Source organism: Mytilus edulis, chromosome 1 (genome assembly GCF_963676685.1).
Source record: "Mytilus edulis chromosome 1, xbMytEdul2.2, whole genome shotgun sequence".
NCBI classification, from domain to species: Eukaryota; Metazoa; Mollusca; class Bivalvia; order Mytilida; family Mytilidae; genus Mytilus; species Mytilus edulis.
In genome coordinates, this window is record NC_092344.1 from 19,002,626 (window position 1) to 19,028,193 (window position 25,568).

The following is a 25,568-nucleotide window of genomic DNA, read 5'->3' on the forward strand; positions in this document are numbered from 1 at the left end:
AATGCTCCGGATCTATTTATTGGCATTATGTTTTTCTGGTCTGTGCGTACGTTCGTCCGTTCGTCTGTTTGTTTGTCCGTTTGTCCAGCTTCAAGTTAAATAAAATTGAAACTTAGTACACATTTTCCCTATGTATGATCTTTTTAATTCTAAAGCCAAATTACAGTTTTATCCCATTTTCATAGTCCACTAAACATAGAAAATGATAGTGTAGATGAGGCATCCGTGAACTAGGGACACATTCATGTTTCTTCAAATTTTCGTCGTATCGCTGTCAATTTGTGTTAAAATTTTAACGTCGATATCAATAAATATTTCATTGTTTACGAAATGTGCAATTTACTATCATTGTTATAAATCCTAAATATGTCTAATTAATAGTTCAAAACAAAAGGCTGTCACAACGACAGCAAACCGGATTTATTAATATTTATTTGTGTCCTGGCAATATCACAAGAACCATTACTGATGAATGGTGAAAGTGAAAATCGTCAATATCAAATTTGTTCTCCATTTTGTCATCAGTATCAACATCTTAAAATTTGAAAAGCTTAGATTGAATGGTTCATAAGTAAATGCAACAACGTGAATGGAAACGCCATTTCACAATCTTTCAAGAACCATAACTCCTGAACTGTAAAAGTCAAAATCGTCATTATTGAACTTGACCTCCATCTTGTCGTCAGTAACAACATATTAAAATTTGGGAAGCTTAGGTAGAACAGTGCATGAGTAAATGCACGGACACGACTGTAAACTCCATTTTTCAATCTTTCAAGAACCATAACTCCTGAACGGTAAAAGTCAAAATCGCCATTATTGAACTTGACCTTCATTTAGTTGTTAGTAACAACATATTAAAATTTTAAAAGCTTTGGTTGAACGGTTCATGAGTTAATGCACGGACAACATTCGATTGCCGCCCATCATCCCGCCCGCCCGCCCGCCCGCCCGCCGTACATCCTCAAATCAATAACCGATATTTTTGTCACAAAAATCCGGTTAAAAAGAAATTTATGAAACATATTTATATCTGCTAACCGAGCCCTTATTGAGATCGACAAACTCAACAAAAAAGCTTTGAATACAATACGGATATTTCTTAGAATTGATGGTCATCCTATAAAAGTTACGGTCGTCCTATATAAATTACAGTCAGTCTTTACAAATTACGGTCATCCTTTACAAGTTACGGTCATCTTTTTACCAATCACGGTCATCCTTGTTTTATGTTACGGTCATCTTGAAAATATTTTGATTATGATTTACGGTCATCTTAACGATTTTTTCAAATCGAATTTCCCGTTTCATGCACATTTCTCGGAAGTAATTAGTGATTTTCGAGTGATTCTTTTATAAATTTACATCGTTTCAATGTATGATTTGTAAAGAAAATGATATAGAAACACTTTAACAGACAATACAGAAACTGACCTAATTTTTCATCCGACATCTTGGGATGACCGTGAATGCAGTTACGGTCATCAGCTTTACCCCAGTGCACATGGCAATTTCAACCACATCAATTTCAGGTGGATTTAAATTCTTGTGAATCTGACGTGAAGTTCACACATATTTTTCATCAAACGAGCTCATACATTAAACTCACTTGAATCTCACGTGAAACTCGCGTGAATTTCAAGTGAAAATCAATAAATATAAAAATAAAGAATCTCAAGAAACATCTTAATTTTCAAATTCATATAATTCTCAATTCATGTGAAATTCAGATGGTTTCATGTATAAGCTCGTGTAAGGTGAATCCCACACGAATTGCATATGAGATCAATGAGAGATTCACGTGAGCATATCTTGACTGTATATGGTTTATATATAGAGAAAATCATTCAAATTGGTAACGAGTATGTTATTGCAATAAACCAATAACCATCCTCCCTAAATAAGAATTCTCACTTATCATTCAATTAGATTTATAAATAGATATGTATAACGTATCCAATATTCTTCCCTGACATATCTAGATAAAAAGGATAAAAATAAATCAAATGTTATGAATAAATTATCAACTATTTGTGGTATATTGATTTTGTCTGATTAGTTTGGAGATCTGTTATGTAGATGTCAAATTGTGCTGATTGGCTATCTCTTTAGACACAAACTTGACTGGACATTGACCGTTTTCTAGTTTTTTGAAAAGATGTTAATTATTTCAATGCATAATTAAACTTGAGACAGACAACAACAGTGAATGAAAAGGCAGAAAGGTTAACAAAAAATGTATACAACAAACTAATTATGAAACAGTGCGATGTTAGACTACAAACGGTTCATGGTATGTCCACCTCTTCAGGTTAAATACCACGAAATAATAGTACGACGAAATCCAATTGCAAACGAAAAAGAGTCGAACAAAATATTCCCTTTTTTAACATTTGTAGGAAATTAATCCTTCATTTTATTTCAGTAAAAAATTTCTGAGTCATAAACATATATCTTGGGTGTTTTAAAGCAACATTTCATTTATTTGGTGTTTCTATGGAAAATTTTGGCAACTTGAGGTTACATTGTTACTTAACCTTGTACACAGGGAAAAAAGGGGTAAACATTTGATTGGTTAACTTTCAGTGATGGTTATTTTCTTATATGCAATGAAATGTTATGAGAAATTTGGTCTATAAAACCGTACTGGGCAGGATAAAACTTTACTCATGCCAAGTATTTTTTTATTTGAAATAAAGATAAATTCTGCACAATTTTTTGAAAAGACTAATAGGGGAAATCAATGGTGGTATTTTACCTTCAGATACATAATTCAATTACAATTTGGATGTGGTTGGAGAGAATAGAAATACCAAAAATTACCAAACTTTATATTTTTTTATTAAAATATATATACATGTCCATATACACTCAGTCTGGCTTATCATTGAGAGAAAGTTTGACTTAAACATTCATCTTTGAGCCATTGTTGGTTGACCTTCATATAGTATAAGGTTATTTGCGCTCTTGAAAAGTTGGCAGTTTTTATAAGTTGCTTATAGCGATCTATTTCTCTGCTTGTTACAATAGCAAACGTATTGTTTTGTAATAAGCGTGGCATAATGGTGTATAGACAACTACGCTTATTACAAAACAATACGGTTTCCTACTTAAAATCACGTAATCCATAGACTCATATAAAGCAGAGATATGTATATACTTGTCTTTCAAAAACATAAACGATATCAAAGTTCCTGCACCAGAAGAGCATTTCGACAATCAATGTCTCTTCATTGGTGCTGGTGGCCAAACTATTTTTAAAATTCCAAAGATGAAATGTTATTAAACCAAAAAGGACAAAAAAGTATAGACAAACCCGGGCAATGAATCAGAACTTTGCATGAGGGAGGTACATTCCTTAATTTTAAATATTTTCAAACTATCTGTAAGATACTATATATGTGAATACATGATTTTTTCGTAAAAGATCAGTTTAATCAGTGTTTTGGCAAAATATCAGGGAATAGCTGTGCAATATTATGATATAACATTAAATTATATACTGAAACGTTGTCAATTTTGTTTAATTAAGTAATGAATCAAATCAAGTAATTGTGAATTAAAAATCTACATTTAAAATTTTTGATATTGAAATTATTTTCATTTCTCTACATTATAATAAATAATAATTAAACTACATGCACGTTTCACCCTTTAGTTTGATTGGCTAACAAAAATCGAATCATTCAAAAATTTATCTCCATATCAAAATGAAATGTGACATTCATGCTGACTCGTGCTTCCACTGAAAAGTGAAAACAACATGTTATATATATTTCATGCGTCCGAAGCGCTAATCGGATTTTTCCTTCACCAGTCCTACGCTTAAGATAAAATATTTAAAAGCCAAGGATGTATAAAAACCGAAGTAATTGTAGACTTGAAAGACCAAAAATAACCAAAAAAAATGGCCAAATCAACATAAGGCCAAATTTGTCTGAGGAATTTTAAACCTTAGTTTCTTTACAATTTCCAAATTTATTCTATGGTTTAATAAGCATAAATATAAATAAATGTTTCTTTCTGAAATTTTATTGGGATGCAAAAGTGTTGTTCGTGCACCTATTTAAGAATAGAGCGCCTCCGCACTTCATACAAAATGTGCTTTGGTCAACACTTTGCAATCTCAATAAAATTAAAAAAGAAAGCAATTATTTTTTTAAATAAATGATACAAGAAAAAATTTCCCATAAATAAAAAGTATCAAGCTAAATTTTCCAAATGTTCAAGTGTTTACAATTTTTTTTCCTCATGAAACACATTGATTTAAGGCAAAAATGCCGATGTTTTATTGCAATTTTATTTATCTGAAAAATATTTGAACATAAAGTTTGAAATATAAGCATGTCTGATCGAAATTTAAAAGTACACTTTTCTGACCCTTTAAATTGTATGCCGATTGTGTCATCAGTTTCTGCAAAAAGAAGTGCGACCCTTTATTCGATTACATGGTAACTGTTTACTTTCCGACCAGGTAAGATTTTTCATAGTTTTGTAGGTTTTTTCCCGTAATAATACGAATATATAGAGTTTAAACATGTGTATATCACTTTTGTTGACTAGTACGTGTCTATTGTGTTTAACATTTGAATTCCTCATGCAAAAGCATTATCCAAAGTCAACACCTATAACACAACGCTAATTATACGGTATGGGTTTTGCTAATTGTTGAAGGCTGTACGGTGACCTGTAATTGTTCATGTCTTTGTCCCCTAGTCATTACTGATTGTTGTATCATTGGCAATCATTCCACATGACCTTACTTCTTTACTGACATACCATTCAATACCTCGTAATGTAAGATGTCTGACAAGAAGTATAGTACATTAGGGAAAAACTCTAGAATACCATTAGTATTACAAGCTACATGACATGTTTTACGTGCAAATAGTAATGTTTAACGTGAGTAAAGTACAATAGTTATGTTTTACATTAAAACAATAGTACAATAAAAATGTTCTACATTGTTATGCAGTGATGACAACACTATAATTATAATCAGCAAACATAATTTTCTTTTTTCTTTTCGGTTGTTATAATAGTATATACGTTGTATTGGCCGTTCAGAAATATAATCAAAAGAATGAATACGGCATTGAATGATCGAATGATTTTCTTTATTCATGCAGAAAAGTTATTATCCTAAATGATATTGTTTCTGTTTTCTATATCATCGGTAAGAACAACAAGGTAGTCGGTAATAGATTTATACAAAAACAGTATATCTAAGTTGCGTGTTATCTTCTTTCTACAAATTGTTACATGGATTTTTATGTGTTTTCCGATTCAATACCAACAATATAATCACAACCTATACAACACTTGCAGCTTATACTGGATTGGACAAAAACGCTTACAAATCTGATTAAGGCGACTAAATTGTAATTATCTTTGTTGCAAAATACCAGCGAAGACCTTTCCCCGGTTATTTGAACCATGACGATTTAGTACCTTTATCTAAAATATGTGCATAATAGTTTATAGTTATATTGGCAAAAAGTACAGTGCAATTAATCTAATATATCTGACAAACGAAATCAGGAAGCATACACCACAAAACAAAATCACATAATCGAAGCTGTCAATAAAAGAGATGAGAAGTAAACTCAACAGACAGTAACCAAACATCAAGGTTTTAACTAAATCGATATATATAAATATATTTTAATAATTTGCCAAAATTTTGTTACATAATGCTCTACAAAAATATATAATACAAAAAAATTTGCCACCGAGCCTTTTTTGTCTGCAGGTTATGCAAAACTCTATTTTTTTTTAAAGATTATACACAAAAAATGTTTTTCTTGTACAGATACAATTTAAAGATCACTCATGATAATATGGTTCTCAAAATGTTCTTTTAAAATGAAAATAAAAATTGGGATCATGGGACTCGTTTTCTTGCTGGAAAACAAAACGATTAAGTTATAACATATTTCTTTAAAAAGGTAGATTATCTGAGTAATCTCCTCTTATATTGCAAAATTGAAAAATATCTTGATAATTAAAAACCTGTATTTATAAAAAAAACTGTCGTAGTGAAAGGATGCAGGATAGTGAAGGAACCCGCTTGGATGTGGGGGATGCATAATGACCCAGCAACGTCTGGAGAAGAACCTTCTTATTGGGTAAATTGTATATTAGTTCTTTTCGTTAATATTTCGAATGATCGCCTAGTAATGTTAGAAAAATTTTAAGGTGAAAATATCGCTAGTTTCTATAATGAAATTGTTGAAATTTTGAATTGAAGGTTCTAACCGATACAATTTCAACCAAAAAATTAATGAGTTATTCAATGTTTTATATTTCTGCCGACAATCTAATGCACAATTTTTTTTTTAACATGTTTTGCATCGAAAAAATTGAAGTAATTTGTATCTAAAAACAATATATTGCTTGACTTCTTTTTAATTAAATTTCAGATTTTTTTCAGAAATTTCGTCTAAACTATTTTTTGAATAAGATACTAAAAAATACTATTAAATCATTCAAATAGCAGTTTTGTACTCATTAACAGTTTGTAATTTATTTATCAGTTAAGAAATACGTCATGATATCATAAAAATGTAATCTCAAAGTTTACACATGCAGATGTATTTCTTTACATTACACATAAAGATTAACACATTGTTTTTACAACAACTCAATTGGATAACAATTCCAGGGAAATTAGTTTTACTTATAATTTGAAGTACTGACATAGTTTTGCTGTATAAAATATGAAGTGTTTGTGTTTTAAGAGGAAATCTATTAAAAATATCATATAATTGATATTCATGTCAACACCGAAGTGCTGACTTCTGGGTTAGCGATACCATCGGGGACAAAATGTCAATCAGCAGTGGCATCGACCCAGTGTTGTAAAAGTTATCAAAGGTACCAGGATTATAAATTAATGCGCCAGACGCGCGTCTACATAAGACTCATAAAGCGAAACAAGTACAAAGTTGAATAGCATTGAGGACCCAAAATTCTAAAGAGTTGTGCCAAATACGGCTAAGAAAAAATCTTCTATATGGCTTTGACCTTCATTATGTCATCAGTAACAACATATATTTAAATTGAAATACATTGGTTGATGGTTCACAAGTTATGGCATGAAAAGTGCTTAAAGTGCCAATTTCACACATGTCATGGGCAATTTCTCCTTAACGATTAGAGGTAAAATCTCCAATATCAAATTTGACCCTATCTTGTAACCACTCACTAGTAACAACATAAATTCATTGGTTGAACAATCCATAACAATTCACGTTGCACGGTCTGAAACTGTTTGCAGACGCCTGTAGTATTTACACCTCCCACCGAACTAAAATATTTTGATAAAAACGAATTGTAATTTTGGAAAACCTTTTAAAAACACTTAGATGAAAAGTCTTACAATTGCACCCACTCTCATAATTATCATATGTCATTAAAAATCAAGACGGATTGTTTTGTTTTCAGATGACAGGAGATACCCGATCTACCTCAACTGTATAAACATAATAATTTATTCTGAGAGGTCATTGTAATTAATTAATTCTATAGCAGAAAAAATTATAGAAATATATGGACATCTATCCTCCATCTAAATCACGTTAATTAAAATAAATCAATCAATTAATGAAGAAAAAAAGGCATTATATTTTGTTTACTTCTCATCATCACTGTGGTTCAAAAGTTCAAACTGAGCCTTGGATGGACATGAATAATCAACAGTGGATGTTAAATTGACATGTTTTGACAGTTAATTATAAGCGAAATTTCTGAATTATGCCGCATCTCTGCGATAAAAGCGAACAATTATGGAATAAAAAGTTATCATTATTCTGCTTAATATCTGGAAAATCATATAAAAGCTGCTGTGTATGTTTTTCTATTAGAAATAGACAATCGGTAGTGAACCTGTGGCGCAATAATTGATGAATTGTTTTCATTTCAGTAATCTACGTGTTTCGCAGATTTGTATAAAAGATGACCACCGTTAATAACTAATACGATAGGGAATGAATTTGATGTCATCAATGATTCTTTTATTCAAGTGTATTCAAATAATGTCAAACCATTGTAAATATGGATAATGCTGGGTAAATAAATAAAAATATGAAAGGTAATTAATCAAAGGAATATACAATTAAAGAGATGTTGACCTTTATGAAAAGCAGAAGTGCAGGGCTGATATGCATACACAAACATTGAAGTTAAGATGTCCAATCGTAGTACTAATTTATAAGTAGTTTTATACATACCGACCCTGGAACACAAAACCACAAAATACAATAAAATTAGAATTAAACAGATATAGTGATTAAAAAGAATAAACAAAATGTAGAATAATTTATTTAAGAATTAAGGTTGATGTGAAACATTTTCAACACGATTTTCAAGAAAAATAAATAAGGAAACCCAAATAAGGACCAATCTATCGAAATCTTAATTCATTGATGATTCAAGGATTTTTTATATAGTATTTTAAATAATTTGCACATTTATAGCTGCTAATGGTAAATTAATGCACATATTATCTTTATGAAGTCTAATTACAAAGAACAACATCTATGTTATCATAAATCTCAATTCTAAATTCAATTTCCCCCTCTATCTTTAATCATACTGATAATTTAAGTGTTGTTAACATATTGCGTTTTATACATTTGTAGTTCGTTCTTTGGCGTACATATTTTATATGTAATAATATAAAAAAGAAGATGTGGTATGATTGCCAATGAGACAACTATCCACAAAAGACCAAAATGACACAGACATTAACAACTATAATAAGTTGTGAGAGTTTAATAAAAAAAATGTCTTTGTAAAAGTATGACATGTACACTTGTCCATAACACTTTTTATTTTACATGCTTTGTATCAAAGAAAACCCTTTTTACAAAATTGAAGTAATATGTTTCTAAAAAACAATACATTGCTTGACTTCTTTGTGATTAAAATTCAAAAGTGTAGGTCCAGTAAAACTCCTTTTTGACCCCAAAATATAGCAGTTTTACAAAATTGTTAAAATGTAGACGTTTAGTTATTTATTGGAAAGTAGAATGCTTCTGCTACATAAATTTGTGCTGTACTTGTCTATACAAGACATATATCGGGTAGAAGCACCATTAAGTCGTGCTAAATTACTGAAATCTTCACAATTCTAGCATTTTAGTTAAATTGTAGACGGTTTTCGTGTAAAACGAAAGTGGCCTCATTCGTGTTCATCAATAATATTGAAATGTAATTTGTATTTGATGATAATACATAACATATATAAAGGTTGAGGATCAACACAGATGCGGCCACTTTCATTTTTGTCAAAAACCATCTGAAAAGTGACAATTTTCGGCATATTTGGTAGATTTTTCATATTTGAGGTTGAATCGGATCGTTTTTAATGACTAAATCAGTTAAAATCTTTCACATAAACTAATTGAATCAAATGAAATAGACACTTAAGTGTTTAAAAAGTGGTCAAAATCTTTCGTCAGATGAACCTGAAATTTGAGGTCAAAATCGGTCCTTACCGGACCTACTCCTTTTGTTCAAAAATTTCTTCTTAATTACTTTTAAAGAAATACTAAAAAAATACTACTAAATCTGTCAAATAGCTGTTTTGTACCATCATTAAACATTTGTAAGTTACATATATGTATAAACTGTCAATGGTTTTTTGCTTTTACTAAAAATGTTTGAAAAATAACACTTTATTACACAATGTTTTAGTTCGACGATTAATTTTTTTCAACTGTCATACAAGTGAGAGTTTAGCTAGTTAAAAAACCTGGTTGCATCCACTATTTTCAACATAAGAAAATTCCTGAACTAAGTCAAGAATATGATATTTGTAATCCATTTGTTTAATGTGTTTGAGCTTTTGGTTTTGCCATTTGATTAGGGACTTTCCGTTTTGAATTTCATAACTTTTGTGATTTTACTTCATACTGTACATAAGCAGGAACATCAACCGTCTACACATGATCTAAGAATGTTGTTATCACGACGTTAGATATTTCGTTTTTATGATAATGTTAATATGAAGTTATAATAATAACAATTTTTCGTTACTATAGCACAGTATTTCGTATTTTTTACTTAAGAACTTGCTTCCAAAAATGGTTCTTTAAAATGCATATGTATGTTGCTTTAAAAATACGTTTGAGACAATTATCCACCAAAACATGAGGATGAAAACAATTAAAGAGTATCGTGTTATCTTAAAACACTGATCAAATCCCATATCGTGTAGTAAGCCAGGCTATAAATTCTTGGCATAAACAAAGAAAAACAAAAACGATATCTTTTTGGTAATATTATCTTATGAATTTTTATCATAAGAGTGATTTTTTTAATGAAAATAAGTGGTTGACGAACTTGCTGTACACCATATCGTTTAGAAAAAGAAAACTTTTGGATAAGAGAGGTGGGAACAGCCACTCCCTTTGGATGCAATGACAAAATTGATGGTGTAGGTATTTTGTCTAGTCCCAGGTGTATCACTGTCAATACATTACAATTATTTAATATTTCTGCTCGACGGAATTGAAGTCTTGGTCACAGACTTCAATATATACCACCTACTATGCACACCGTGACAATTGATAGTTTGTTAACGTATGTTCAAAAACTTTTAGGAATTCATCATATCAGAACTAAATTATACTCCATTCCATAGTCAAAAGTCCAAAATATTTCGTTACTGATTCTCGTTCTGTTTTGTATAGATTAGTTGCAATTATCATGGACATTGCTAACCATAGACTATTCAAACCAGTATCGACTACATCTAAAAATGAGGAGAAACGTAATTTTTTAAAGATATAATTTGCCAATAAAGGTTTAGATGCTGTAAATATTAGCAATATTTTCCATCAGAAATCTGTACAAAAAACTATACCGGACTACTTCAAAAATAAAGCTACACCTGTTATTTCTTATACTTACAACTAGTCTATTGCATCCAAGATTTTCAACCACAAGAGCGTTTTAGAGGCCTTTAACCTCAAAGATGTGAAATCCGAGGTCCGGATTGGTCATGTGCATCGTCAAAATACAATTATAATCCAGCGGGTCATGTTATTACTGGTGACCTTGGCATCGTTCCCAATGAACAACTATCGTTAGCCAAGGGACCAAAATATAGAATAAATCCCCAGCCCATCAACTGGAAAAAGAACTTCAAGTTTCTGATTGATGCAGTTGAGGACTATGCAAGAAAATGGGTAAACCAGACGAACCAGAACTGGACATTTTGTCTGAATAGACCACAGCTATTCGATCATGCATTCAGCAGCACATTCAAAAGTTACGATGTACTATGAGCACAAGAGTGGCTAACCCTTTCAAGAATCCGGATGTTGTGGATGCTTTATCCTCTTTGCATGACAAATATGTCGTTGTTCTAACAGATAAAGCCTCTAATAATATTGTCTACATATGTAAAAACCATTATTTGCAATGTCTCACAACAGAGCTTGGAATAAATAGAACAACTGGTAACCCTACATATTCTTTAACATCCTTTACCAAGGAAGATTTTTTTATAAAATCACAAATCTGTCCTTCTTTCTTTTGGTATCAACATCAAAGAAAACGAAGAAAATTTACCATCATTATACTGGATACCAAAACTACACAAAACTCCATATAGCGAACGATACATAGCTGGATCATCAAACTGTTCGACTAAACATCTTTCTAAAGTACTGACTACTATTCTGTCTACAGTTAAAGATGGGCTTCAAAAATATTGTGATGAGATAGAATATTCTACCAGTAGTAAATCAGATGTGGATTCTCAAAAATTCGAAAGATCTACTGTTTAATCTTTGATCACAATCTTTCCAATTTTGCAGCAACATAGAGACTTGATTTTTCTACGCTTTACACTTCTATTCCCCATGCTCAGTTAAATGATCGACTTCACCATCTCATTAAACAGAGCTTTTTCTATAAAAATTGGAATCGTAGATACAAAATTCTTGTTTTAGGTTACAATAATTCATATTTTGTGAAGAACCACACCGAATCTGCCAGAAAATATACTGAAGATGATATTATCAAAATGGTTGACTTTTTGATCGACAATATATTTGTTGAGTTTGGAGGATTAATATTTCAACAAACAGTCTGTATTCTAATGGGTACTAATTGTGCTCCGCTACAAGCCGATTTGTTTTTGTACGCGTATGAAGCAGAATTCATTCAAACCCTTCTAAAAGACAAACAGAAAAAGCACCTTGCGAAATTCTTTAATTTTACTTTCCGATATATTGATGATGTCCTATTATTAAATAACCCATATTTCAGCCAATACTTGCATCTCATATATCCCAGTGAACATGAAATTAAAGACACTACTGATATTAAAAGGACTGCTTCATACCTTGATCTTTTCCTCAATAATGACACAGATGGACGACTTCACACGAAAATCTATGATAAACGGGATTTCAACTTCCCAATTATCAATTTCCTATTTCTCAGCAGTAACATACCCTCTGCCCCTTCGTATGGTGTTTACATATCTCAGTTGATTCGTTATGCTCGTGCATGTTCACAATATACGGACTTCATAAACAGTGTGCTCCAAACGCAGAAACTGCTCCAACAAAGTTATGAGGAGGACAGATTAAAAAAGACACCATCACGAATTGGTTGATCCATACGAGGTACTTTGTCCAAACTAACTATGGACATTTTTACCACGTGTTAGATTGTGGTTTATTATTACGTCGTCTGATCCTTTTATTACCGACCGTGACTTATTCCCGATTGTGACTGTTTTGTCATTGTTATATTATAGTTCGTTTCTGTGTGTGTTACATTTTAATGTTGTGTTTCTGTTGTGTCGTAGTTCTCTTATATTTGATGCGCTTCCCTCGGCTTTGGTTTGTAACTCGGATTTCTTTTTTCTCTATCGATTGATGAATTTCGAACAGCGGTATACTACTATTGCCTTTATTGCTCACATTTAGCTTTAGTAAAACCTATCTAAATCTGGATGTTTGTCAGCACTCTTTATTAATAAAATTGAGAAAGGAAATGGGGAATGTGTCAAAGCGAGAACAACCCGACCATAGAGCAGACAACAATATATGTATAATATTTAAGGTTCCTTTTAAACCTATAGTTATCCTTCCCTTTGTTGATGCTTTACCGACCTATCTTAACAGCCGCTTTTGTACTCGTAATTCAACATTAATAAGACAAACTTTTGTTTGTACAATGCAACCCGTAGTTTATGTGCAATAAGGAATTAACACAACTAAGACGATGATCGTCATAAGTGTAACAGTTTAGAGGACTGTTGTTTCTTTCTTTTTGTTTTGGGTGTGATATCTGATATACTACAATAACTGGTGAACTGTGCGACCTTTTCTTTTGAAAATGGTGTATGTTTTCTCCGACTTTATTTTATTTTGGTACCTCTTTATTATCCCTGAAATTTCTGAAATCAATTAACTACCGTAAAGACCAATGACATCCTTTGGCAGGATGTATTGGTGTGTTGATTGTCAGCAAAATAGATCTTAATATCAATTTATAGCAAATGATTATCATATATTATCCACATTTTCTTTGTACAATTTCAGTTAGGTTATAACATAATGAACGAGTCTGCAATATTCAGTGCACAGTATAAAAGAGATTATTGAAAGCAATCATAAACTGGGAAAAGGGAAATTAAAACTTAAAGAAGAACAAACACGATCAATAATTTTAATTTTAAAGTTTTATTTTCCCTTGACAACAAAGCAAGGAATTGCCATTAATGTTCTGTTTTGATCTTTTTTAAAAATCGTGTTTCATTGATCGTGATTGTATATTTGTCTTTCTCTGTGTTTTGAAAAGAAATAGATTTTTATTTGTGTTTGTCTTAAAATATTCATTGCAAGAAAAACACATGAAATTATTTTAAATTAAGTCGTCTAATACAATCTTTGATAAGAGGTAAACAGTTTTTGGTAAATTTTTAATTAATAAAACTTTTAATAAACTTATAAAACCCGATTCTTATTATTCAGAAGCTTTTGGGATATATAAGGGATTTTGTTAAAATTAGGTTGAATGAAGTTTATAAAATGCTAAACATATATTTAAAAGAAGGACGAAAGATACCAGAGGCACAGTCAAACTCATAAATCGAAAATAAACTGACAACGCCATGGCTAAAAATGAAAAGGACAAACAGACAAACAATAGTACACACGACACAACATAGAAAACTAAAGAATAAACAACACGGACCCCACCAAAAACTAGGGGTGATCTCAGGTGCTCCGGAAGGGTAAGCAGATCCTGCTCCACATGTGGCACCCGTCGTGTTGCTTATGAGATATCAAATCCGGTAAATAGTCTAATTCGGTAGGTCACATTTATGAAAGGGAAGGGGATTGTAGTTACGACGTAAGGAACATATCCGATATCATTTGTGAAACGGTTATTCCATAACCTATTCAATACGCCGAAAGTCATGAAAATATAATGTATAATCATATATGAAGACTTAGTTGGTTGACAAAAACCTAATAACGGAAAGTCAACTTAGTCACTTTCTGGACGTTTTGAACTGTGAATATCAAATACTAAAATATCTTATGGAACAAATCATAGTAATCTTCCATTCAACGTTTTTGAAACGAAACAAAAAATAATAAAAATTGGTAGATTTTGAATTATGACACTGTGCTTGATGCTGAGCAGCAAAACAACTTATCTAAAACAATTATAGTTGACATCGATTTAAATACAGCACAGCTGTATTTGATCGCCACCTTTGGATGCTAACTGAATAACTGAGATATAGATATCCACTATCAAGATAAGGATATTTGGCGAATAAGCCAACGGAAAATGTCACAATCACGAATCCTACATAACATGATCCTTCGATTAACACATGTGAATCAGTTTAATTTCAGTAAGTGCTCAGAAATGAGAGAAACTAAATATAGGAAGACTACGACAACGTTTACACTACGTTATTAGTGGTAATTGAATAAAAAAAAGTTTATATAAATACCCATCGGTGAATAACCTTGTTTTTATATCTAAAAATCGGTCATTATAAGGTAAGGAGTCAAACTAAGTTTGAGTTGCCAATGGGAATACCAATCATGAATATGTGTTTGTTGTAGACTATGAAATAACCTCCGAGAATACAATAAAGCATCTTACAATAAATCTTTAATGATTGTCACAGCTGTCATACAATCAAAGTGTCATTACAAATTGACTACTATATAGCATTCTGATCATGCGGAAGTGCAGTCTATAGACAAATTGTATTGTATACTAAATATAATAGTTCAACTGTTCTTATGATGAATATGTCGAGACAGAAAGCAAGCTGAGTTTATGTGATGTAGAGAAAATATTCCCATCATTTAAGATATTTGGAATTATTTTTATCCTTTAAAATGAACTTTTGGCAGTAAAATTCAAGAAGATATCCAAAATTACTCGTTTTCTGCTCATAAATTTTTGACTGAATGCGTAAAAATTTTGAAAATTGAAGTATCTTAATTGAATTCATGACGAAGGTTCAAGCATCTTTGTAAAAAAAAATAACAAAAATACTAAGCTCAAAGGGAAATTCAAAACGGAATGTCCTTTATAAAATGGCAAAATAAAAACCTCAAACACATCTAATGAATGGAGAATATCTGTAATATTTCTAACTTGGTACATGCATTTCTTTGTGTAGAAAATGGCGGATTGAACTTGGATTTATAGCTAGCTAAACATCTTATTTGTGTGACAGACTTCCATTATATTGACAACAATGTGTGAGCAGAACAATACGATGTTTTTTAACAGTCTATAGTTTATGCATTTTGGAGAGTTTTGTATTGAAGAGTACCATGTCTGTTAGTTTGTGTCAATAATTAAGTATCGTACTGATTTCTTTTTATTTAGTTTAACCTTTTATCGTGATGCCATAATAATTTTAGACTTAATTTTAGACTTTCGTACAGCATTTGATCACCTAGGCTATTGTATTTGAAATTATATTGTATTTTTCTTGTAAACTTGTTTTTAGTTTTTAGAGAATAAAGTGTCCATCTATCTATCTAACAAAGAAACATAAAATGGCATAAAGTACATATAGTGCATTAGCAAAAATGAAAGACAAGTACTGATCCACGTCATAGTCAAATTATCAAAAATGGATAAACAGTAAAAGTTAAAAATATACAAGTACACAAACAGTGTACTTTAACACGTACAAAAGATGATAACCAACGTCAGTTCCAAGAATCTATACTTTTAGACCATCATTTATTATTTGTGAAGTTAATGCGGAATATTCATCAACGAGGTCTTTGTATCTTCAATGAACGTTTTTAGAAACAGGACGAGGCGTTCTTTGACATTACCGCGGATCATCAACTTATTTGCACTGAAAGCGGAAGTGGTTTATTTTTCAACAGCTGATTATTTGACGATATTGAAATATGAATCGATGACATTGTTATATCTTACATCAAAGGAACATCCTTGTCAAGTTTGAATATCTTAAAACTTTGATCTACTCGATTTTGCTTTCCTTTATCTGCATATGACAGCACTAAGGAAAAATAGTCGAAAAATATTCAAGTTTGGTTCAATTTCAATTCGCTTCATTCGTTCTTAAAAATCAATCAAACTCCTATATCACATAAGTTTCATTGTAAACCTTAAGGCTATTTCTTGGTAACTTGCAATCTCAAGAGGCAACACGACTTGGTAAGGAACATCAAAGGAGCAAGTATGGGTAGTTTTCAAAAGTAGGGCCAGTATGCATAAAACTACTTAAGTTCAGATTTTTTCCGAACTGATGGATTTTTCTACATGTCCCATGATAAATTAGTACTACGAATGGACATCTTAAACTTAAGAGGTTTTATGAATACGGGTCCAGATTATCGAACAGTAGATTAAGCCAAAGCAGATATCCTTGTCAAAGAACGCCTGGAAAGAGCATTTTCACACTGCCAAGTGATGCGCTAATGTCTTTTGAAGATCAAAATTGGAAAACGCTTACGGGATTACAATTTGTCTGATTTGTCATTACAAAAAGTTGGTATACGAAATTCAGTTTATAAGTGATTTTATATTGTGCTACAATATTTACACTATTTCTGTGCTATGGTGTTCTTTTTGCGAGAACAAGTATATATCATGCATTTAAAACTTAATTTATTTGCATTCTATGGCATTTTTATATGACTTTACTCTTTTACTTTGATTATAAAGAGCTTAGATAACATTTATGATATCAACTGAATGGGATATGTATATGTAAAATCCAGCGTCGGCAAGATCAACGGTCATCTGCAAGGTATTAACTAAATAAAACTAAAAAACATCCGTCGCCAATTCTTTTTAAAAATTTCAGATTTAAAACTTAAATTATAAGATTGTCTCGAATATGGTTGTAAACGAACATATTCACTTATATTTAGTCCGTCTGTATCTCTCTGATTAAAAGAAAACATTAGCATCAGTTACAGGTACTTTCATATTAATTTCCTGCAACTTCTGTAAGTCTCTCGACATTAAGTGTCAAAGAAGATATTACTAAGACTACTCTTTATACTGAATTTCCTAACTTAGCCGATCATTTGGGACGAGTTTCCGATATCAAATCCATTATAACATACTCGGTAGTGTCCCGACATTGACAGACAGATAGCACTAAATGAACTGTTAGACTACTGCATATCGATTGGTACATCAAAATCAGATGGTTTGATCCACGAACCACGAACACTGCGTATAGATTGCAAAATAGGGGGAATTAATTTTGTATTGATATGTAAAAAGTATGGAATTTACGTCCTCGTATCTTTTCTGTGGATTAAAACTTGTTCAGGGATTTACGCCTTTATATCATGTATATCGTATTTTCTGACTAGTTATTTTCTTTTCAGTTGACTTTTTGATTTGTGCATTTTCACTCTTTAGTTTCGTCACTGATCGAAAATAAAACTAGTTTGTAAATTCTTTCTTCTTTTTTTTTTTATAATGATCTCATGGACTCAATCGTTGCAGCTCGTAAATGGAATTTCTATTTCTATATTCAGTTACACATAGTGCTGATTTGCATTCACTTTCAATTCTTGCAAATTTTTCTAAAAATATATTTTATTTTATTTCATATTTTATATTTATTTATTTTTTAAATCGCTTGACTCAAATGTTCACTTATTCTGATTCAAAAATGGAGGTTTATCTACAAAACATGGCTTTTAGAGGCATTGTTCAAGTTCTGATGTCTGATAATAGTAGATCTAGACTTCGCATTAAAACTACAGAAAGTGAAATTTATGTTGTACAATATTATCTTTTGTACATAAACGCTTGCTTCAATGACATATAATAAAAGTTATTATTTTCTTGGGATCTTTTGAGAAATTTGGTAGAATTTTGAGTGCTTTTAAAAATAGTTAACTCTCTTTATTCTTACACAATTGTTTGTAAAAGAATAAAAAAATTAAAAATTAAAGTGAGATTGGTTGTGGTAAATTTTACTGTTTGGTAGATAAATTGTGAAGCTCTGTATTTATACCGAAATTAACCCTTAAAACTTGAAACTGCTATAGCAATGAAATTATTTTTATATTTATCGTAGCATTTTAAAACTTTTCTGACCAATCGTTATAATGTCATTCGGAATATCCGATGTTTCTATACTTATCCTTAGTGATTGTCATTCTCAGAGGGATACACAATTTGGTTATCGAATTAATAAATGCTTTGATGTGAGTCTTCTGTGATTTATAATTTGTTTCCTACCAAGCTAGTATGTTGTTTCTGGTAAGTCTATGGTAATTACACCATTATCGATAATGTCATTATATACGTTGTTTTACTTGAGCAAAAACATTAACAGTTTACTATAGGGAAAGTTTGAATGTACCAAATCAGTCATCGGATATTGCAAACTCAAGATAGTCGACCTTTGTTCAGCTTTTATAGTGATTCAACAAAAATAAGTGAATAAGTCAATTATTTAATCATAAGCCAGAATCTAACATTTATGAATCTTTCTCCAGTACCTAATTTTTACAATATGTAATGCATGTTAAGTCTTTTTTCTTGGCTGCAACTTTGTTTCTTTATTACCCATGTCTGTAGTACATCCTTTAAACAAATTTAGTATTCTTAAATGGCAAAGAAAAGAAATTATTTCTATTAAATCAGATTTCTTTTTATTGTTTTTGTAATGTCAAAGGTAGGAATGTTGCATGATTGTTCACGTTTTTACTACTCAACATAGGTCAAACGACAAATATGAAAACGATAATGGTCACCTTACAGCCTTCAACACCGAAGCCCTTTTCGGTTACTATGCTTAAAATAGTCAACATTTTATGTTTCAAACCTTCATATATTCAAAAGTAAGCCGCTATAAACAAACATGATACTGACTAGTAGCCACAGTTGTAACGGTAACGTGCGAATGCATATGTTTCTTTATACTTGTAGAACCAACACGGTTAAAATTTAGTTATTCAGTTAAATTTCAGAGTCAGACTGTATCGTACGTCATTTAGTATCAAAGAAAAAGTTCAAATTTGTGGTATGTATAGGTTGTTTTTTCTGTAGTCTAATGCTGTTTTCTTTACCAGACTGACTGTTTAATTCTTGAATCCAACTTATACATATTGCAACCAATGCTGCATAATTTTACACTCAAAACCAACTAACCGACTTATCATATCATGTTCACAGATAATACATTTAACAGCTCGCATATTCCTTTTTAATTTAAAGTCAATCCTGGTTCTTTTCTTCCTACAAAGTCCTGACGTTTCTATCACTATGTTTTATCTTGGCCATGAGTTCCATTAGTTTAGTTAATGGGTTTAGCAATGATAGGTCAATGAAAGATTATTCCATTATTTTCTCCAGAAATAAGCTATTGGGAAATAATTAATCTCGCGCTAATTGTATGTGATAGGCATTTTAAGTATCATGTGTAAATTTAGCATAAGACACTTTTATATGAGACATTTTATTGGATTTAGGGTAATTTATGTATGTTAGGCTATGCTGCCAGTTCAGCGTGTACAATGTAGCAATGATGAAACAAACAATAGCATAATTTTTTCGTAACTGAGCAAAAATCATCCTAGGGATTCCATACATATGTTCATAAGCACAAGGTACCCTGCTAATCGGCAATCATGACGTTCTACACTATTATGTTGGCGGTCGTATTAGTGGATTTCTTACAGCAAAGGAAAATATCAAAAATACCGAACTCCGACGAAAATTCAAAACGAAAAGTCCCTAATCAAATGACAATATCCAATAGCTCAAACACATCAAACGAATAGATAACATCTGTTATATTCCTGACTTGGTACAGGCATTTTCTTGTGTAGAAAATGGTGGTTTAAAACTGGTTTTATAGAGTAATAAACCTTTCACTAAAAGCATCAGTCGCATACAATTCCATTATATTGACAACGATGTGTGATCAAAACAAACAGACAAAATAGGTAAAAGTATATAAAAAAAAATAGGGGCACAGCGGTCAAAATTGTGTTATGTTAAAAATAAGATTGATAAATATTTATTCATCAATTATTAATGTATTTGACCATGTGCTACACTTCGAGTGCACCACACTTCACCATATGTTTTAATTGGATTCGTGTTAGGAAGTGTACATGACGAAAGCGAGGTCCTTTCTAGATATTGATATAAATCTCACGGTTTCATACCTGAATTTATGGATAAACGTCGTTCCTTTCTTATTGCCAATTTTCCCTTTTCTTGACAATGATAGTAAGTTAGCTCTTTTTTTCAAATACCCATTTTTTTTACAGTTATATATTATGTAGTGCAAACAAGTTTAGACATTTTTAAATTAATTTAAAGTTTGAATTATTTTCGGTATTTTTTTTCTGCAAAAGTTAACTTACCTTGAGCGTTGTAAGAGATCGTGGCTTCTTGTGCTTATTTTTTATAGCGCTACTGTAAAGTTTTGTATTCTCGTCGTTCGTTTTTGCGAATGTACTTGTCTATATATCTTTTTGTTTTTCTCGTTGACATATTTGTTTGTTTTTATAGTGATTAAGATTATAACAAAATCGATCCATTAAAACAGTTGTGAGTCTATGAGATAGGTAGACTATATGTCCCCACTGAGTGGAATTTATAATTTCTCATTAATAGTTTTTAAGTCTCTCTAATACAGAATCTACTTCTAGAATTAGAATAATTTTTCCCTATGGAGTAACATAAAAATGGTATAAAAAAAACCAAACACAACACAAATACCATAAAGAACTTAGGGAAACAGTAGAAACTAACTAAAAAGGGCACTTCAGAGACAAACATCTAGTTCAGTTGAGAAGTGTTGAAAAAAATGATAATATGTTATAACTGCATGTGTGGCGCACAAAGCGCTTTTATTGATATAATACCTTCCCCAAAAACGCTCTTTGCCTTCATCGGGAAAATCAAAAGGCACTTAGGAAAATAAAAATGAACTTCCAGCAGAAAAATTTAAAATGTACCTTCATCCGGAAATTTAAAATATACCTTCATCAGGAACTTTCCAACTAAAATATCCAATGATGTATAAACAATGAACAGAACATTAAAAGAATAGCAAACATTATCTAAGGTCAACACTGCCTGAGGGATTTGCAATCTTAGTTTTCTTAATTATTTCTAAAATATTGTAAAACAGTATACCCTCTGGGACTCACGGTCCACCAAGAGCTATATAATTCAACCTTTATGATTGAAAACTTGTTTTCTACAAATGTAGATGATAATGAACTTAAAATCCAGATAATTCTACCAAAAATTGTCAGTACCACAGTCCTTATTACTGAACAGATAATACCATCAGGAAGCTGAACAGAACTCAAGTCCTGGAGCATTGCTCTCAACCATATATTTCTGTGATCATTTTTTTTTAAATACAAACTATATTATTGTTTTGTTTCCTCTTCTGTTATATTGTTTCAAATATTTTGATTCAGTCAGGATTTTACTTCGTCAAAATTATCTCCCCATTACGCCAGTTCATTTTCACAATCGTAGAAATGGAAGCCATTGTAGGGATGACGCGCTGCCAATTTTGCTCTCGGAAACCGACAAATTTATCCACATTGCACCATTACGATCCTTATATGTCAGTTGTATTTTAACAGACAAACGTATCAATTAGCTAATGAGCATCAGTTAATGAACGTGTCTGCATTGATTCAACTTAAAACTATTGTCTGATCGGTTGTCAGGTGGAATTTTCGAAATTCATAAACATTTAAAAAAATTCTAATTAAATATTTCGTGAAAGGGAAGACTAGATTTTTTTAGTGGTTGAAGACTAAAAACCCTAGTTATCACACACAAAAATTTATAATTTTTCGAAGATATGCATTTTCATCATCCAACGTACTTTGACCTATAATGGTTTACTAAATTATAAATTCGACTTGGATGGAGAGCTGTTTCATTGGCATTCATACCAAATCTTCTTATATCTATATTATATATTGTCTATAAGGACACAGAGAAAGAGAAAACACGTATGATAATTAAATATTGACATTAAGAGACATTATACTAATAGTTCTATAAATGCATTTTGAAAATGTTCACTTGATGTGCATTATTATATTAAAATGGAATAAATTTCCGTTGCACAATTCATATACAATATACGCACATCGAAGGAAAATATAAAATGTATTTGCTTTTTAGATACAGGAAGTAAAAGCAAGGCTCGCAGAGCTTTTCTCATGTTTCATAGCGTGTACTGATACATCTAAATACTTTTCCGTATAAATAACGTATATGGTTTTTATCATGCAATTTTAGATTGGCGCTTTCGTGTTAAGTTTCTTTTTTCAATATTACCCATAAGTTTCAATGAATTTTATAAAAATAGACATGGCTTCATCGCGGATCGCGAAGGGACCATCAAAATGAATTGTTACGTACATAGTAATTTCAACAACATACTGTTTACTCGACATACTGTTTACTCAACAATTACAATACTTTCTACAGTTACATGTAACTACAGTTTCAATGAACACTTTACTGCATTAAGGAGTAACCCCAGTAAGACCCCTTTTTGGCCCCAAAATACAGCAGTTTTACAAAATTGTTAAAATATAGACTTTCAGCTTTTTATTGGAAAGCAGAATACTTCTGTTACATACATATGAGGGGCCTGATGGGGGGTCTCATCACGATTCACGAGATGATTTTTTTGTCAATCACGATTCGCAGAAAATAAATTTCCATGATCACGGATCACGAAAATATAAAAATAAATATGTAGACTAGAAAACGGATCACGATAGCGAAAATGCGCCGATCACGAAGAACGAAAATAATCCCATCAGGTCCCTCACATATGGGCTGTTTTTGACAATACAATGCATATGTATCGGGTACTGGCATCATAAAGTCAAGCAAAATTACTAAAATCTTCACAATTTTATCAATTGAGCTAATTTTTTAACAGTTTCCGTCTTAAAAATGGAAGTGGCCGCATTTGTGTTCTTTCTTAATATTTAAATGTATGTTGTATTTGATGACAATACATAACATATATAAAGGTTGAGACTGAACACAAATGCGGCACTTTCATTTTTGACAAAGAAACATTTAAAAAGTGTCATTTAAAAGCATATTTGATAGATTATTCATATTTAATCTTGAATTTGAGCGTCGTGAATGACTAAATTATTTCAAATCTTTCACATAAACTAATTTAATCGATTGAAGTAGACTCTTTTAAAGTGTTTAAAAAGTGTTCCAAATCTTTCATCAGATGTACTTGAAGATTTCGGCCAAAATTGGCCCTTACCGGACCTTATAAATGAGCCAGGCGAAATATACAAAAGAGAACAAGAGAATGAATACAGCATTTGGAAAACACATGTGAACTTCATCTGTCGACAAAGATTCAAAAACGGTCACCTAACTCACGATGGCGTTGTAAAAGTTAAAAATTTTCAAACAATTTTTGTACCATCGAAGATCTCAATAACACGTCAATCGTTTTCAAAAATATGACAGCACTCAGTCTGGTTATCGTCGTTTCAAGCTTTAAACTTTTATTATAATTCAAGAAAAATAAGACTGATTAAATCCTTTTATTCTGGCTTGGAATTTGCTAACAAATGTTTAATGTTACTTCTACATACAGTGACATTATCTGATTCGTTTAAAATATTAGTTGTCAGAATGAGGAATAAATATGTTGTATTGCTTCAATATAATCATAGGAATATGATGTATGATCGCTATCCACTAATGACCATTGAACAATGATATACACAACTACAGGGCACTCTACGGTCTTCCTTAGTTTTGTTTGCAATAAGCAACACCTATATATAGTTAGTGAGCTATAAAAAACACAGGGATAACCAAATGTAAAAACTTGAGAAAGGGGACGACAATTTAATTTTCTTGTGGGGAACATCAGGATTTTTTATTTATTTTCAGCCTTTGGTATGTTATTTTTTGCCCTCGAAAATACTTATTTTTCACTTTTATACACAATTCTTTCTAGCATGTTATGATGTAGAATAACATCCCGTCCTGTGTTATTTAGCTTCTGTTTTTACAAGGCCAGGATATTCGTTTTTGAAAATCCACCGAGCCCTCCCAACCAAAATTCAAATGATCGTCCATAATGTTTCAAAATGTGTTGAGTTATTTCCTTCTCTTACTAAGTATAAAGCATGTTATTTGATTATAAACCCGTACATTAATTTCCTCTTCCGTAACTTAATCGCAAAGCTAATTAAAACTTAGTCTACTTTGCCATCGACAACGAATAAAAGTATATATATACACGATTTTACATTCGTACGATAGCCTCGAGTCTGGAAAAATCCAACAAAATTCAAATGATATCCGATGAAATTGTCATGTATTTTACTTACCTAAAAGATCTGCTACGGCTAAATTGACCAGGAAATAATTAGCAACATTTCTCCGGACACTTTTGTTCATACACACCATTACAAGCACAAGAATATTCCCAACTAAAGCAACGAAGAATACCGGAATATAAATACATAATAAAATTATTTTGTCAGTGTTGAATTCATCAAAGGTATTTTCTTGCACACCTGTCCAATTTGTATCATTCATTTTTCAATGTTTAAACTTCCTTAACAAGTTTCCCAAAAATACTATGCAAGTTGACTAGCTATCAATGTGAGAATAAAATCTGTACAACTCTCTATTACAACACCGCATCAGCTTTTTCTGTTGTTCTCTGATAGTATTGAAAATACATATGTATTGATTCTGCAGGATATGTTTTGATTGACGTTACGTTGAATCTTATGGGCGTGGAATTTACGATGGCTATTTAATGAGCAAAAGAAGATTTGAAAATTGTAATGTGTTTTATGTGTCTTCTATTACTATTAGCACAGGATGAAATGTTCTTTATGTTAATATATTGATATTAAGGTTAAATACCTTAAGCTTTCTCATAAGTTTTATCTTATTTCTTTTCAACACACTCTTTATTATGACGATATCTAGCTTTCATTTGTTTTCGTTACTTTGATCGTGATTGCAATTCTAGAATCAACATTTTGATGATA

At 31.3% G+C, this 25,568-nt stretch overlaps 1 protein-coding gene across 1 annotated transcript in view; it reads right to left on the reverse strand.

The window, feature by feature from the left end:
* LOC139525882 (QRFP-like peptide receptor) overlaps nucleotides 1-25,222 on the reverse strand; it is a 37,039-nt gene extending 11,817 nt beyond the window's left edge. The window contains exon 1 of the mRNA XM_071321127.1: nucleotides 24,894-25,222. Coding sequence (XP_071177228.1) covers nucleotides 24,894-25,104 — 211 coding nt within the window. The 5' untranslated portion in view covers nucleotides 25,105-25,222. The remainder of the gene's footprint in view (nucleotides 1-24,893) is intronic.
* Nucleotides 25,223-25,568: the final 346 nt, after the last annotated feature.